Source organism: Lineus longissimus, chromosome 4 (assembly GCF_910592395.1).
Source record: "Lineus longissimus chromosome 4, tnLinLong1.2, whole genome shotgun sequence".
Lineage (NCBI taxonomy): Eukaryota > Metazoa > Nemertea > Pilidiophora > Heteronemertea > Lineidae > Lineus > Lineus longissimus.
Window position 1 is genome coordinate 10,432,761 of NC_088311.1, and position 14,450 is coordinate 10,447,210.

Below are 14,450 nucleotides of genomic sequence, written 5' to 3' on the forward strand. Positions count from 1 at the left end.
GAGGTGACATAGGACAGGACAGGACAGGACAATTACATTCAGAGGCAAAAGAAGTCGTTCAGATATAGTCTGAGGTGTTGGGAGGTGACAGAGGACAGGACAGGACAGGACAATTACATTCAGAGGCAAAAGAAGTCGTTCAGATATAGTCTGAGGTGTTGGGAGGTGACATAGGACAGGACAGGACAGGACAATTACATTCAGAGGCAAAAGAAGTCGTTCAGATATAGTCTGAGGTGTTGGGAGGTGACAGAGGAAAGGACAGGACAATTACATTCAGAGGCAACAGAAGAGCCTGAGGTTTTGGGAGGTGACAGAGGACGGGGCGAGACATTCACATTCGGAGACGGCAGGAGACGTCCAGATATAGCCTAAGTTGTTTGGAGGTGTCAGAGGACAAGGCGAGACATTCGCATTAAGAGACGATGGAAGACCTCCAGATAGAGCCTGTGGTGTTGGGAGGTGACAGAGGACAGGGCAGAATGTTTGCATTCGAAGGCGACAGAAGACTTCTAGAAAGAGACAGGTGTTTGGAAGTGACAGAAAATATTTGCATTCAGAAGCTACAGAAGACGTCCAGATAGAGCCTGAGCTCTCCCTCCACAATGATGCACACAATGTCTGCAAGAGTCTTCACGATGTCAATAAAATGTTTTTTTCTCAACCAGCCAACTTGTCTGCCGACTCATTGAGTTTGAAACCAGTGTGATCTTGGATGTAACCTTTTTCGACTCCCTCACCATGTCGGGACAGGCTTTCATTTGAAAAACTCTAAATTGAAAGATGTCCCTTAAAGACAAGCTAGATTCGGTCTGGTTGTGGCTGTGTCATCTATTTCATTGGGTTGGCCCCACGGTGGTGCCAGGCTAGAAGGTTGTGATTGCTTTGCTCTTAAATCGTGTTGGACTCACGGCGGTGCAAGGCTAGAATCAGTTTGGTTTTGACTATCTTGGCTAGTTAATCATGTTGACTTCACAGTGCCAGCTGGATTTTGTCTGGTTGTGATTGTCTTAGCTATTTCATCGCGCTGGCTTCACAGAGGTGCCAGGTTGAATTTGGTCTGGAGGTTACTCTCTTAGGTTTTTCATAGTGTAGGCTTCACGGTGGTGCCAGGCTAGAGACTGTCTGAGCTAGTTCATCATGTTGGCTTCACGGTGGTGCCTAGATTCGGTCTGGTTGTGACTGTCTTAGCTATTTCATCGTGTTGGCTTCACGGTGGTGCCAGGCTGGATTCGGTCTGGTTGTGATTGTCTTAGCTATTTCATTGTGTTGGCTTCATAGTTGTGCCAGGCTCGATTCTGTCTGGTTGTGACTGTCTTAGCTATTTCATTGTGTTGGCTTCAGAGTTGTGCCAGGCTCGATTCAGTCTGGTTGTGACTGTCTTAGCTATTTCATTGTGTTGGCTTATTCATAGTTGCGCCAGGCTCGATTCAGTCTGGTTGTGACCATCATAGCTCTTTCTGGGTGATATGAATAAAGACTAGTAAATGCTTTTATCTAAAACTCCATGTACATTTACACTAGGCCTTTCTGTACAAAATTGAAGTAAAAGCATTTGCTAGTCTTTATTCATATCACCCAATAGTTGGTTTTGCAGTGGTGCTAGGCTAGATTTGGTCTGGTTGTGACTCTTAGCTCATTCATAGTGGTGCAAGGCTCGATTCAGTCTGGTTGTGACCGTCTTAGCTCTTTCATTGTGTTGGTTTTGCAGTGGTGCTAGGCTAGATTCGGTCTGGTTGTGACTCTTAGCTAATTCATAGTGGTGCAAGGCTCGATTCAGTCTGGTTGTGACCGTCTTAGCTCTTTCATTGTGTTGATTTGCAGTGGTGCTAGGCTAGATTTGGTCTGGTTGTGACTCTTAGCTCATTCATAGTGGTGCAAGGCTCGATTCAGTCTGGTTGTGACTGTCTTAGCTCTTTCATTGTGTTGGTTTTGCGGTGGTGCAAGGCTCGATTCAGTCTGGTTGTGACCGTCTTAGCTCTTTCATTGTGTTGGTTTTGCAGTGGTGCAAGGCTCGATTCAGTCTGGTTGTGACCGTCTTAGCTCTTTCATTGTGTTGGTTTTGCGGTGGTGCAAGGCTCGATTCAGTCTGGTTGTGACCGTCTTAGCTCTTTCATTGTGTTGGTTTTGCGGTGGTGCAAGGCTCGATTCAGTCTGGTTGTGACTGTCTTAGCTCTTTCATTGTGTTGGTTTTGCGGTGGTGCAAGGCTCGATTCAGTCTGGTTGTGACTGTCTTAGCTCTTTCATTGTGTTGGTTTTGCGGTGGTGCAAGGCTCGATTCAGTCTGGTTGTGACTGTCTTAGCTCTTTCATTGTGTTGGTTTTGCGGTGGTGCAAGGCTCGATTCAGTCTGGTTGTGACTGTCTTAGCTCTTTCATTGTGTTGGTTTTGCGGTGGTGCAAGGCTCGATTCAGTCTGGTTGTGACTGTCTTAGCTCTTTCATTGTGTTGGTTTTGCGGTGGTGCAAGGCTCGATTCAGTCTGGTTGTGACTGTCTTAGCTCTTTCATTGTGTTGGTTTTGCAGTGGTGCAAGGCTTGATTCAGTCTGGTTGTGACTGTCTTAGCTCTTTCATTGTGTTGGTTTTGCAGTGGTGCAAGGCTTGATTCAGTCTGGTTATGACTGTCTTGAAATGTTGTCAGAAATGACAGATTTCTTGATTAGGGCCATGGCCTATAGAAGGCATGATCCGAAGTAACCATCCTGGTATACCTGCCTTATCAATGACGGCGTGAAAAATCACAGGATGAAGGCAGGGCACGCTTCTTTAATATAAACAAACTCAAAATGTTCATTCATTTATTCATTTAATGATTCATATTTCATCATAGCACATACATTTGAGCAGAATGTTTACATTTTTGATCACATGGCAATTCTGTTGCATCAGCAAGAGTCAAGACTTGGTAAGTTCAGAAATGCCAACAGCGTTTTATCAAAAGGGAAGTTTCTGGACTCAGATTGTCATTTTTATTACATTAATGGAAAGATGAAATCAAGACAAACAAAATGAAACCTCATTAAGCTCTGAACTCCAAAAGATAAAGGAGGTATAGGGCATATTGTTCATATTGTGAAATCCTATGCCGTGCCAGGGCGTGATAGTGGCCTATGTTTTCATTGAGTATTTGCTTGAACAATTCTTCCTTATTCTGTGTTCGCTTGTGACACACCACACATAAAGTGAACCTTTGCGGCCATTGGTTGCACCAGGGAACACGCTATGGAGACAATATAAACAGCGCCACAAGTCCACAAGCTCACAAACAAAGACCCGATTGATAAGCAGCCTTAAAGGGACAATTAAGGCAGCAGCTAGGCAAGGAAGATAAAGTTACACAAAGTCGCCAATAGGGGTCTCTCACATCTCACAGTACATCGAAATGATTCACGCTTGTACGAGGAATACATTTAGTGCTGAATCTGACATGACCCAGGGCCCATAGGCCTACTGTGTAAATTAGCCACCTGAAGATGGCCAAATTAACCCCTCTGCTCCTGCCTATGGTCCTCTTCAAAGGGTCATCAACTAAACAAAGGCGACACCTTTTTTGATGTGTGCAAGCAAAAGTTGATACAAATCCTGTCAGTAGTTCCTAATCTTACATGTGGCACATATCATTATAAATTGACTTTAGCAAGTTCTTTCCTTTTGACTGCGCCACCACACTTGGGGCAAACTTTCGGAGCACCTGTTGGTTCCTGAAATCGATAGAAGATAGACATCTGTTACATTTCAGCCAAGATGGGATCGAAGTCATCTTCTATTACTGGTATGCCAAGTTATTATTTCAATACCAGATTGGTATTTCGGGATGAAATGGTGTGGGTATTGAAGAGAAATACCAGTATCATTGGGCTATACAGTTCATTAAATGAAATTTAAAACAAGACATCCTCTGTATGTGTGAAAGATTCTGAACAGTGGGATAAAGTAACCAACCTGGATTAGATTTACATCCAAATACTTGGGTCCAGTTATTAGAAAGAACGTTAGCTCAAAACATCATGCTGACATGTTGTTACATGTGCATTGATGTACATGAGACAACATGTCTAGATGATGTTATAAGCTAACATGCTTTCTCATAACCGGGCCTAGGGCTTCAATTTAAAGCTCCAACTTGCTTTGAACACCTTCATACCTCCTGAAGTGTATTCTTTTTAAACCAGGCCCTTTGGTTAAGCAAACCAAAGTTTACACAGATGACCATAACTGGGCAACTCACCATGAAGATCTTCTTCCAGCATTGAAAGCAGCAAACATGCTCGCATGTTTTAGTTCTCAGGGGGACAACAGCTGCCTTATTACATGCACAGCAGGCAATTTCTAGGCCACCTTCAACTGAAATAAAGATGATTCAATTTAAGGCGGAGGTTGGAAGGGGCATAAACACCTTTCCAGAAATGGGGCGCTGAGTTTCCGAAATAGGGATGTCATAAGGGGAAACTAGGCTTTATGGTGGAGGGACAAAGGAGATAGTCATGGTTGAACAACACACTTGAATGCCTTTAATGACGGACAAGGGGGAAAAAGTTAGTTCCAATGCAAGCCACCAATTTCGGGAAGCATGTATATGGTGCAAAATATCTCCTACATATTTATAGCCAATAACAGTAAAGGTTTCTGTGATATCACTGTGTACTAGTGACGTCACAGATGGCATACTCAACGACACAACACATAAAAGGGACATCACATTGGCGGTGACATCAGTTGTCCTTCTTTCAGTCAAGCTTATAGCTCCATTATTCTTTATCACATGGCAATTAAAAAGACATATTCATACATGTACTCGACGCATCTTTTCAAAACAATAATGCAGGTCACTCGCTGAATTGAAAACTTTTATATCATCTTGAAGATAGATTATTACCTGAGCTAGGTACGTTATCACCTGAACTTGTGACGACATGTTCCTTGGTTGGAAGCACCTTAGATGACTGACCAGCAGTCACAGAACTGGGAGTAGCAAATGACAAATTCGACTTTGCATCGTGATCAACATTATCACCAAATTTCTCAGCAGGTTTTGTGTCTTTTGACACGGTGGAATGTACTTTCTTTACATCTGCCCGACTCTGATCTTTGACCTTTGAAACCGTGGAATGTCTCTCCTTCAGAACATCTGGAACCGATTTGGAATTTGACAACATGGATTTCGTCGAAATATTCAGTTCAGATCCTGTCTTTTCACAAGCTTCAGATTTACTACTCATCTTATCACTATCACTCCTTTTCGCGAGAAGTTCAGTCACAGAATTCTTTGATTTTTGAACAGAAGTCACACTCGCAGATTTCGAAACAGAACAAGTTGTATTTTCTTTTCCTGACTTTTCTCCTTTTGAGGGCAGTGAATGCCCTACACCAGACTTGAAATCTTTTGATTTAACAGACGCTTGGTGAAACTTTTCAGTTTTCTTCCTCCCAACAATTTCCTCTTTTTCTGATCGTTCCCTTTCAGAGAACAGCAAGTCCTCCACCAGAGACTGACTCTCCTTTGACCCATCACTGGCTTGGTACAACTGTCCTAAATTTCTATTCCCTACAGGCTCCCGTTTCACAACACCACCGACTGACTGTTCTATTCCTGTGATCCTGGATTTGTTTTCGGGGACTGAAGCTCCGTCCACTGTATCTCGAGCTGTGCCAAACAACGTCTCCATCATACTGCGTTCAGATGCCTTAGATTTTTCAGACCACTCCCCAAGCGAGGACTGCTTCGTATCTCTGCTCTCCAGAACTTCAGATTTGTAACCGCATGACGTGGCCGCGGCGATTTTAGAGGATTTCTGAAAGATGACGAACAGGAATGTTTTAAAAGAAAAACCTAAGAGATGGAGTACCAGAATGATATTACTTTACAAAAGGCACACCGATTTTTTGTGATTTCACACAGAAAATTCGATTCTGAAACAGAACTATGAGTCAAAATTTCAAAGTCAGAACATCTAAAAAACTCAACTTGCTAAAATCAGCCAATGCATCATCAAGGACAAGAGACTTAAAGTTAAACACGGGTACATTTTCCAGCCATTCAGGTTACACACCACTACTAGATTATAAGTTTTTTTAGTCATACTGCATACAACTCTTGCTAATACTTTTATAGTTATAGTATCTCCTCTGGAGGCTATTAACAACAACTTACCACATCAGAAAATTTCAAAGATCCTCCGGATACTTCGTCGAGTTTGCGTCTCTTCTCTGGATTGGATGCTGCAGGATGTGTGTTACTGGTATTACTTGCTTCAGGAGCACTACCAGTTATGCTGACGCACACCTCACAGAATCTCACCCTGTGTTGAGTTTTGACATACTGGTAGAAACCTGAAAGGGAATTTTGAAAAGGCTACGAGGTTACTCAACTGATCAGCTGACGTCTCATCAAAAAGTCTGCACCATTTCAGCTTTGAGAGAACTTGTAATTCAAGAGGGTCTTTCAGCATTCTTTCATTTGACTGATTTTTGTTGGCTTTTTAAAAAGCTGCGGTTTTTCAGATGTAAATAACCTGGCTTTAAAGAGACAGGAAAACGATAGAACTTAGGGAAAATTTAGCTGTAAGGATCACTCGCCACTGCGGACCAGCAGTACACAGTGTATGAATCCAGTCATCACGGTTGGGTAGCAAAAGGGTTAAATCAGATATTCTTTACTTACCTCGTAACAGATCCATCTTGTTGACATCCTCCGTAAAGAGAGCAGCCAGGGTTGAGATGAGACTTTCAAAATTTGCCTTCGAAGCATACTCTATCATGGCCTTGTTGAAGATCTTATAAGAGTCGGTGCTCAGGATGGATTTGACTTTATGGACGTAATCCATAGCAGCTGTTTTCACTTCTGGTTTCAGAATGGAGTTGTCTTTAATCTGAAAAATTATACATGATAACCAACATTACTTAAAGACAATTGATACCACATTACTTGATACAGGGATGCAGAGAAAAGATGCGTTTATGGACAATTAAACATCAGCATCATCCCTTGTTTAGTCATAGAGTACTCGGCATCATCCCTTGTATAGTCATAGAGTACTCAGCATCATCCCTTGTATAGTCATAGAGTACTTGGCATCATCCCTTGTATAGTCATAGAGTACTCAGCATCATCCCTTGTATAGTCATAGAGTACTCGGCATCATCCCTTGTTTAGTCATAGAGTACTTGGTTAACAAGGTTTTTTGAAGTTGCAACTTTTGCATACTTTAAAGTTTGTGTTAGACAACCCTACTGGTATAACAAAAAGTCGCATTAGATTTTCTTTTTCGTGGCCAAATATTTTAGCAATTTCACTAGAACCTCTCTATTAAGGACACCATCGGGACTGAAAAGTGCTATCCTTAATAAAGAGGTGTCCTGATTAGAGAGCTCAAATTGAATGGAAGCAACCTATTTCGGACCAAAACTAGTGTCCTTAATGGAGAAGGTGTCTTTAGTAAAGAGGTGTCCACTAAGGGAGGTTCTACTCTATCTGTAAATGAAAGAATACAAAGGTACAAGAATATTTCCTGGTTTAAACTATATCGATGGCAGACATCTCTTTTTTGATGGAAGCATGCCGTTGAATTGTTTCTTACCTTCATCGACTTCTTCTTCATCTTCAGCAGCTCCATCCTCCTTTCCAGGGCACTTTGAGAGGAACTCATCTAAATTGGGAATGTCAAGATTTTTTAATCAGATTCCAAACGAGCAGAAAAATTAGAGGATTTACAAATTTGTGTCGTATAACAAGGTAATCCCTCTTGCTCTGGTCAGACTAAGGAAGCCAAAAGGACTAGACAACTTGAAGAGAATTTAACGTCTTGAACTCGGGCTCCTAAATGCAAGTACATGTACACTCCCCACCAGGCTCCTAGAAAGGATTCACCACACAATACTACTTACTTGACCCAAAGTTGAAAAGCCAAGGTTTTCCAGGTCATTTTGCCAAACCACTCTCCCCTCTTCATAATCCAGCAACTTACCTTAGGACTGGCAATCTTCTCAGTTTCATAGTTTGGAGTCTGAAATGGATCATTTGAAATTGACCGACTAGACGAACAGTGCCAAGGCGAACAAAGCATACAGATGTTGTAAACCTACAATGATGAAAACCATGATAAGGAAAATAAGCATGGGCACTCCTGGGAATTGAAATTTACGTAATTTGGTCTGGTTGGGCAGACAAGCTATCCTGTCAGCACTCGCTATAATCGATGACTACCTGAGTATGTTTTCAGTACCTGCAGTGTATTGAAGACTCCTCTTGCCCTTCCAAGCGAGACGTTTGGGAGCCGTCATCTCATACTGGATGGACAGATGAGCTATACTGTCAATAGGACCTCGCATCAAAGACTTACTGTGTGTGTTTCCAACGCATCGAGCAGACTCCTCTTCTTTCCCTTTGGAGCAGGACGCTTGGGAGCCTTCATCTCATACTGAATGGTCAGTCGGGCTATGCTGTCAGCACGGGCCTCTTCCTCACCTAGAAATATATTAGGATTGATATTTTTGGGGGGGAGATTGGGATAACATGTTCCAATATCATGGTTTGATACTGAAGCAGTGTTTAACATCAATTAAGATGTCACTGTTTATACCAAGTCTCTTGAGATCCGCCTCTCAATCGTGAGTTCGAAACCCTGGCCTGGTTCCCTCTTTGTCCTTTACAGGTTGAGTTCCAGTGATACCCAATATGAACAGCTTCTTAATACCCCAAAATGCCTCTGTGGAGACGCATAAATAATAGTGAGAGTTGTTTTAAAGTGCTCTGAGACAGACTTTGGTCAGTGTAAATTACTGTATAAACGGCGCCATTATAAAAAGTCAGCAGAAAATCAATCCACCAAACAAACTGATGAAAGGCTCACTTGTAATACCTATGTGACAACGTGAGGTCGCTCGGACTTGATGAAACTTTCAGGCTGGCCACATGTGATTGGACACTACCAGCCCCAGGAGGCTGCGGTGAGCTACCAGACCTTGTCTCTGTCGGCATGAACGAATCCCCCTGGCAGCCTGATGCCTTGAATAACTGAAACACTTACGTGACAACATAAGATCTCTCTGACTCGATGAAGCTCTCAGGCTGGCCACATGTGATTCGACACTGCCAGCCCCAGGAGGCTGCGGTGAGCTACCAGACCTTGTCTCTGTCGGCATAAACGAATCCCCCTGGCAGCCTGATGCCTTGAATAACTGAAACACTTCCGTGACAACATAAGATCTCTCTGACTCGATGAAGCTCTCAGGCTGGCCACATGTGATTCGACACTGCCAGCCCCAGGTGGACGAGGTGAGGTACCAGACCTGGTCTGTGTCGGCATGAACGAGGCCCCTGGCAGCCTGATGCCTTGAATAACTGAAACACTTACGTGACAACATAAGATCTCTCTGACTTGATGAAGCTCTCAGGCTGGCCACATGTGATTCGACACTACCAGCCCCAGGTGGACGAGGTGAGGTACCAGACCTGGTCTGTGTCGGCATGAATGAGGGCCCCTGGCAGCCAGATGCCTTGAATAACTGAAACACTTACGTGACAACATAAGATCCCTCTGACTTGATGAAGCTCTCAGGCTGGCCACATGTGATTCGACACTACCAGCCCCAGGTGGACGAGGTGAGGTACCAGACCTGGTCTGTGTCGGCATGAACGAGGCCCCTTGGCAGCCTGGAGCAGACCGTGGCATTGACATCTTAGGGAGAGGTGATGGCATCTAAAGAGAAAGGGGATAATATAAGACTTGCGATTGACGAGTTACCTTACTCTCAGAATGTTGCGACAAGAATGGCTTCAAATTTCAACGTCTTTTGTCCAATCTGCAAACAACTGAAAAGACATTGGATGCGGCGCATATCTTACATCACGACATCCCACAACACTCAAACACTTCATGATCCCATACGGGGACAGCAAGTCACATGTCCAATGGCCACTACCCCAGAGATAAAGGTGGGCAACACTGTGCTAAAAAGCTATGATAAAGTATATTACATGTGTTTACAAAATCTTTTCCATGTTAAGATTGAGGCCTTTAGGACAGGATAGACCTTCGGTGCAGGTTTTGGGGTTCTTGACTATATTTTTCAGTCCACCAAGGACTGCCAGTTTGGCCTGAATTCCTTAACACTTGTCAGTACCAGCCAAATGTTTTCGATTAACCAACTGACCAATAGAGCTTAAGTCAGAGAAACCCAGCAAGCTAGTTACCGCTATTTCCGCTGCTTTGAAGAACTGCATCAGATCTCTCATGACCAGACCAAAGGTCGATATCGTCTTCAGGTGGGGCTGAACCCAGGAAGGCAGTTGTTTTTTACTCTCCGATGTAGCAAATCTGAAAGGGAACCCAACAGTTTATACCTTTTTAGTAGGAATATTTATCAATTGAAAGTACCGTGGAACCTCCCTTTGCGGTCACCTCTCTATTGAGGACACCCTTCTTATTAAGGACACTGCATTTGGTCCCAAATTGATAATTTCCATTAAATTAGACCTCTTTAACAGGGACACCTTTCAATTAAGGATAGCACTTGTCTGACCCAAGGTGTCCATAATAGAGAGTTTCTACTGTAAAATTCTCATGTGTTTGACCAAGTGGTATTATTGCTATTTCTTGCTGACACCAATTTTGGCATAGAAATTACATCATTGGCCAGCATTTCTATTTCTAATTCTGCACCCATAGGGCCATCATCACTATAAACTCATATTTCTGCGCCAGCCAGCCCTGTCTTTTGCATCCATGTCAAATCATGCCACGTCTGGTTTAGTGCCTGCCTTTCCCGGTCGACAGCCCTCCTCCAGGTTTCCTTCCGTCCATCTTGGTTCCCTTTTCCATTTCCATGTCCAATATAGAACTTTTAGCTGAAGTCTGGATTCCCCATCCTAATCCAAAGGATAGTTTTGGAAAAAGATTTCTTGTTTACCTTTCATCACAAAGAAGAATAGCACCATAGTCGTCTTTATGCCGTATTACCCGGCCAATGGCTTGGTTGACAGCTCGCGATGCCTGCTGTCTGTACCAGTCACGCCCCAGTAAACTCTGAAAACAAACAACTTTTTAAGATTAGAAACAAGAGGAGTTACACAGTTAGGCAGGTGTAAAGTCTCCTGCTACAGTGTGTTGGGACGTGGCTTGGTATTACAGGCATGGAGACTGGTTAATCTAAGATGTTTAAACCAAGGGGGGCTGGTGTGCGTTGGCGATGGATCCAGTCAAGTTCTATTATCAATCTCTTTTGTAGGGCTTCTCGAGTTTTATCTGGTAAAGTGTTCTGTCTAAGTGTAGACGTGCATGGTGGCGACACCTACGTTAGTAAGAGATAAACAGCAAATGCGGTGATATACGTCATTTTAGCCAAGGCCATGATAATGAAAAGACGAGTTGTTTTTTGTCTCCTTTATATTTCGTGTTATCTTCTTTAATTCGTCCTTAAGATGCACCTTTAGCTCAACAATGACTGAAATATGGAAACTCAGCAATGACATTTCACAGGGTAATAATGACAATTCACAGGGTAATAATGACAATTTGGCAAGAAGACCCTCACTTCCAAAAATCATTCCTCTGTCAGTGTGGACATAGTCACAGAATTCCTTTTTTTAACAACAAAACTAAAGTGTTGTGAACTAGCAACAACCTTCCTATTTTGTCTGTTCTTGTTTTCATCCAGGTAGGCCATCTTGAGCACGACCTTTGGGTCCATTCTCGGCGGGAAGGGCAACCCGGTGATCACAACAGCACGGCCGTTGATGTCGGCAAAATCTAGACCCTCGCTAACCTAAAAGAGAGTGTTTTCAGAATCACTTTTATAGAAGAACAAGCAGACATTTGAAAGGCATTTTTGAGTGCAAATCACAAAGTTACTGTTTCAATAATTGGTTAACCTAGAAATACTGACTAAATCTATGGATGTCGTATACCCAGTCAGGTTTTAAGCCCTGCAACGGCTATCAAACGGTGTCATATCATTTCGCCTACTCTCATTTCGCCTACACCCACTTCGCCTACACCCATTTCGCCTACTCCTATTTTGCCTACACCCATTTTGCCTACTCCCATTTTGCCTAATTCCCATTTCGCCTACTTCCTATTTTGCCTAAACCCATTTGGCCTACTCCTATTTCGCCTACTTCCCATTTTGCCTACTTCCTATTTCGCCTACTATGTGATATTAAGGCATATTTCTTAGGCATTTTTGAACATTTTATTGGTCCTGTATGTGGGTATGGGGCAGGCATATACCTACTTCAGTCTTAATTTTCACAACTATACACACCTTTCCTCTGCATACTGCACAAAAAATAGCACCATTCAAACTCGGGTCATTGATCTTCTCATAGAAGGTCTCCATCGTCTGGTAAAACTCTGCCTTTGTTCGTGGCTCAACGAATAAAGCCTTATACTGTGTGATCCGATTGAATATATTGGTGTGCTGAAATGAGAAATACCCATATTCCATAATGAAATTGATACAGAATAGTCAAGTTACCTCAACTGGGATTCGAATCACATATCTTTTGGATTGCCAGCCCATGGCTCTTCCAATAGAGAGATTTTATCTCTCATCCATCCCTACATATTTGGCCACAGATCATTTTATGTGGACAACTTTGGGTGTCTGTTGCCAACTATGGGTGATGAAGCCTAGATACACCCACCATCAAAATTTCATGACTTGAGCTATAACCACTGTCTTCAAAAAACCGATTTTCACGATGAAATGTTGAACTTTGACCACGGTGACCTTGAAAAGTAGGTCAAGTCAAAAACCTGCACGACATGTGATGTAACCTTGCTAGGAGTACCTACATGTACCATAAAACATTTATCGAAATCAGTAATAAGGGAGATATCACACTTTCGATGTTTTCAGTTTTGGCCCCCTGATGGCCAAGTCAAGAATTAGACTAGAATGAAATTCAGTGTCATAGGGTATCAGACCTGGGTTACGTGTACAAAGTTTCAAGCCAAAAGCTTTAATAGCAATTAAAGAGAAACATGCCACTATAATTTCATGTTGACAACAACTGATGTCAGACATTGCAGTGTGGTCTAGACTTCAAGGGATTGAGCCAGAAAGGCAAACATGACATTACCTGCCAGTATTCGATACAGTTAGTCATGACAGGGTAGGACGGGAAGAACATAAGAAGACCATTTGGAACCGCTCTTGCAAAGTTCACTGGAAAAAAATTGGAAGCAAGTTATAGTTCAAATAATGGCAAGTCCTGACAAGCATTTTTACATTATTTTCAGACAACTATTTGACTAAGAAAACCCAGCTGCAGGTTTTAGTAATTATTATCAAGACTTGATGAAGAAGCAAGAGTGACTCACCCACAGCATTCCCCAGTGATCCACGATACTCATCCGTCCCCCTGTTGTCATAATTCGAAAGTAGTTTGTTGTCATCAGGGCCTTTGGTCACTGCTGCAACAAACACTTGGTGTTCTTGGATGATGTGGGGATTCTGGAGGCTGATTGGGAAGTCGCTGAAAGGTTGGAAAAAGTGAGAACAATCAGGACAGACCCAAACACATGTTCTCTCCACGGGGTAACCCGGCTGACTTTTTTCATGATTTTTTGCAACTTGGGAGGCAAACACAAACATTAATCTTGCAAATATTTCAGTTCTGGCGCATTAACCATTAAACTTTGGCAGCAAAAGCAGAATTTAGTCGACGAAATGAAAATGAACAAAGTCACAAACTTTAAACGGTTTTTGATGTCAGTTTCCATGCACTGTTTGGTGTCACAAGCACAGCAACAGGTTTTGCACACAGGGCAATATTTCTGTATGGTTTGACTTACATTCCCATTTCCATACTGAATGATTCTATAGGTGAGAGAGTTCCACTGGTCAGAATGATGGACCTGACCCCGTGCGTTCGTAAGTCTTCCATACTGTGACCAGGACTGAAACACCAGTAGCTCAGGGTACGACCTGAAAAAGAACCAAGCTAGTAATCAAATTTCAGACCCAAACAAAAAAGTGCAGTTAATGATGTATTTCAGACTCGGCATTGGCAAGAGACTACATCATCATGTGTCTAAAAGGTTCTGAATTGTAAACAGCGTCATTGGCTTGTGTAATACCAAAACCCATGATGATGTTGCACCTCCTGGTAAGGGCATTTGGCCTGTTGGAATTTGCCTAAATGGTCAGCTACCAGGAGAAAAGTGCTGGGAACAGCTCCAAGGAAACTTACGTCATTGTGAAATAAGGAGTGATCATCATGCAGAGGCAAAGATGAAAGAGGAAGAAGAGGCAAATTTCGCATATCTACCTATTTTGTCCAAATTTGGAGTGCTAGTCCAGAGGTCTTTTCTGGTCTTCTTTTTATCTTGAACCTCTTTTGCGATGTGAACCTGATCAAGAGAAGAATGACATGTATAACTCATAAAGTAAAACATCACCATAAAGCAAAACTAATGATAAGGGCCTTTTTTAGTGGCGGATCTGGTAA

General features: G+C 42.7%; 1 protein-coding gene across 1 annotated transcript in view; it reads right to left on the bottom strand.

The window, feature by feature from the left end:
• Positions 1–2,834: 2,834 nt before the first annotated feature.
• Positions 2,835–14,450, bottom strand: part of LOC135485886 (regulator of telomere elongation helicase 1-like) — a 43,055-nt gene continuing 31,439 nt past the window's right edge. The window contains exons 14-30 of the mRNA XM_064768233.1: positions 14,271–14,352; positions 13,795–13,927; positions 13,321–13,475; positions 13,080–13,165; positions 12,260–12,415; positions 11,621–11,761; positions 10,907–11,022; positions 10,191–10,314; positions 9,516–9,696; positions 8,338–8,462; positions 7,963–8,001; positions 7,576–7,644; positions 6,660–6,867; positions 6,150–6,328; positions 4,875–5,790; positions 4,227–4,342; positions 2,835–3,699 (exon numbers count right to left, since the gene is read on the bottom strand). Of these exons, the coding sequence (XP_064624303.1) occupies positions 3,619–3,699; positions 4,227–4,342; positions 4,875–5,790; positions 6,150–6,328; positions 6,660–6,867; positions 7,576–7,644; positions 7,963–8,001; positions 8,338–8,462; positions 9,516–9,696; positions 10,191–10,314; positions 10,907–11,022; positions 11,621–11,761; positions 12,260–12,415; positions 13,080–13,165; positions 13,321–13,475; positions 13,795–13,927; positions 14,271–14,352 (2,907 nt within the window). The 3' untranslated portion in view covers positions 2,835–3,618. The remainder of the gene's footprint in view (positions 3,700–4,226; positions 4,343–4,874; positions 5,791–6,149; positions 6,329–6,659; positions 6,868–7,575; positions 7,645–7,962; positions 8,002–8,337; positions 8,463–9,515; positions 9,697–10,190; positions 10,315–10,906; positions 11,023–11,620; positions 11,762–12,259; positions 12,416–13,079; positions 13,166–13,320; positions 13,476–13,794; positions 13,928–14,270; positions 14,353–14,450) is intronic.